Source organism: Solanum dulcamara, chromosome 10 (assembly GCF_947179165.1).
Source record: "Solanum dulcamara chromosome 10, daSolDulc1.2, whole genome shotgun sequence".
NCBI classification, from domain to species: Eukaryota; Viridiplantae; Streptophyta; class Magnoliopsida; order Solanales; family Solanaceae; genus Solanum; species Solanum dulcamara.
The window spans coordinates 10,093,880-10,096,545 of NC_077246.1; the positions used below are offsets into that span (position 1 = coordinate 10,093,880).

The window sequence follows — 2,666 nt, forward strand, 5'->3', positions numbered from 1 at the left end:
GATTTTGATTTCAATGAAGTTTGAAATTTAATAAAAAAATAAAAAAATCTTTTGAATATTAAACTAAAAATTGAAACGGACAGTAAAAATTTATTTTATTTTGAAAAATACTTATAATAATTTTATTATTGCTAAAAAATAAGGCCCCTCAAATTTAGGGTGCTAAGGCAAGTGCCTTATTTTGTAAGGCATAGAGCCAGCCCTGTTAATACTTTGTTTGGATAGTTGTAACATATTGTTTTATAATGTATTGTATTATATTATACTGTGTTATATTGTATTGTACTATATTGTTTTGATGAATATAACACTTGTTTATAATGTATCCTTTTTTGTTTGTCGTTACATAATACCATATATCAATAATTTGAAGGATAAGTCAACAAGAAAAATAGAGTACATTATAAAGTTACTATAAAAGGTATGATAAGGAATAAAATAGGATTATTAAATAACGGTAAGTATAAATAAGAAAAGAATACGATAATGGTATAATCATACCAAATCAATGGTTACACAAAACGAGACTTTCTATCGTTACCTAACAATGAATTCAACCATACCATACAATAAAATTTAAGTAATAATAATAAAAACAAACACTGCATTTAATCTAAATAATAGAATACAATAGATAATAACCATCCAAACATTGTTTTAGCTGAAACCTAAAACTCTAAATAATAATAATAATCTATAGTGCTACATATTTGAAAAATAGAAACTTGGGAGGCAAGCAAAGGAAACAAAATTTATAGGAAAAAAAAAAAGAATTCCCAATTCCCATTCCCTATAGGCTATAAATTAATAAAACGAATATCACTTTCTTGTTTATTTTTCTCGTTATCTAACAAAAATCACATAGAAAAAAAAACCCTAAGAAACATGTCTCGTACGTTGCCACCTGATGTTTCTTACTTGAATCGACTACAACAGCAGCCTCGAGTGCGTGTTGATTATAGTTTCATGACTCGTTTTAAGTTTGAGGATTCAAATCTTGGTCATATTGTTGATGAAATTGAAGAAGAAGCAGAGGAGTTCGAGAATGACATATCCGAGTCGATTCTTGATCATAGTTTTGATGAAGAAATTATGGAAGAAGAAGAAATAGAGGAATTCGCGAATGACGTATCTGAGTCGATTCTTGATGAAGAAATTATAGAAGAGGAGGAGGAGGTGTTTGCGAATGATGTATCTGAGTCGATTCTTGATGAAGAAATTGAGGAGTTTGAAGTTGATATATCTGAAAATATGGAAACAACAATGGAGTATGATAGACATCTTCTTAATGAAGGCTATCAACAGCAAGGATTGAACCAAACAAGTGGAAGACTGGCTAGGACGGCTCGAATGAGAGTGAATACTAACTACGTTCATTACAGAATTCAAGTGCCACAATTGATTCTTGATGACATTGAAGAAGAAGAGATGGAGGAAGAAGACGATACTAATGAGTTTGTGGATCAAGACATGTCTGAGTATTTCGAAACAAGTACATATTATGCTACTCCTGCTATGAATATAGATGGTGATGATGAAGAGGAGGAACAAGAAGCATGTGCTATCTGCTTACTTGAATATAAAGATGAAGATACCATTGCCATACTTCAATGTGGTCATGAATTTCATGATGAATGCATCAACAAGTGGTTGCAAAGGAAAAAAACATGTCCTTTTTGTAGAGCTTCAGTTTTTGCCCACAACACATGACGACTGCCTACATTATTCTTATTAGAATAGTGATTATTGACTCTACTCTATCATTGCAATCACAAATTTCTTTATTGTAATTTTTGGCCATGTAATCTGTTTATATAATTGACTTGTGTGGATACTTTTTTGAATCATGTAACCTTTTTATGTCATCAGTACAAGGCAGGATAAAATGTGTGTTCATAGTTTCATATGTATCTCAATTCAAATCTTCCAGTGATAGAAATTGTGAATGAGCAAACTTGTATCAACTGCTTGAGCAAAAAGATTGTATGGATTACATCAGAAAGTGGCTACATATGTTGACCAACAGTAAAAGATTGTTTGAGGATCTATAAAGTTTTACAGATAGATTAAATCAACAAAACTACTACTATAATGCTATTTACACATCAATTATCTGTCTGTTTTGACATACAAGTTCATTAGGATTCTTTCTTTTTCCCTACCGCTTTCGGTATGAATCAAACTCAATTGTCACACTAACCTGCTGGAATGTAAAGCATTGGAACAACCATCCTTGTACATGCAATACCTTAAACTACAGCAAAGATAGCTGGCAATAAAAATCCTCGTCAACAACTTTGTGGCCTGTAATATTTTGGAGGCATAGATGGGCACTTTTCATTCATATGGGCATATATATCCATTGTGTTATATCCAGGCAATTCCATCCAGTACTCCCCTCGAATTTGACAGAAAGGAAGTTCACTGTGTCATCCGCATTGTACCACTTAGGCAATCGATTGGTATTGTTTTCAAAAAACTTAAAAGAGTAAGCATCTTTTATCTGCATTTCGAAACAACAAGTGACAACTTAAGACCATTACCTCTTTAAAGCATGGACGGCAGACCCCTACCAGTTTATTAGTATCTCAATGAAATTTGATATAAGACTCTATATGCCTTTGAGTAAGATGCACCAAAAAGGGTTAACAGGGATTAAAACACAG

At 32.0% G+C, this 2,666-nt stretch overlaps 1 protein-coding gene across 1 annotated transcript; it reads left to right on the forward strand.

Moving 5' to 3' along the window:
* The first annotated feature begins 885 nt into the window (after positions 1-885).
* Positions 886-1,710, forward strand: LOC129905026 (E3 ubiquitin ligase BIG BROTHER-related-like). The gene has a single exon (XM_055980424.1). It carries the CDS (start codon positions 886-888, stop codon positions 1,708-1,710), a length of 825 nt encoding a protein of 274 aa, XP_055836399.1.
* The last annotated feature ends 956 nt before the right edge of the window (positions 1,711-2,666 follow it).

What these genes read in the sequence shown, in the direction of transcription:
- LOC129905026 (XM_055980424.1), top strand. Translation starts at nt 886, where the DNA reads ATGTCTCGTACGTTGCCACCTGATGTTTCTTACTTGAATCGACTACAA.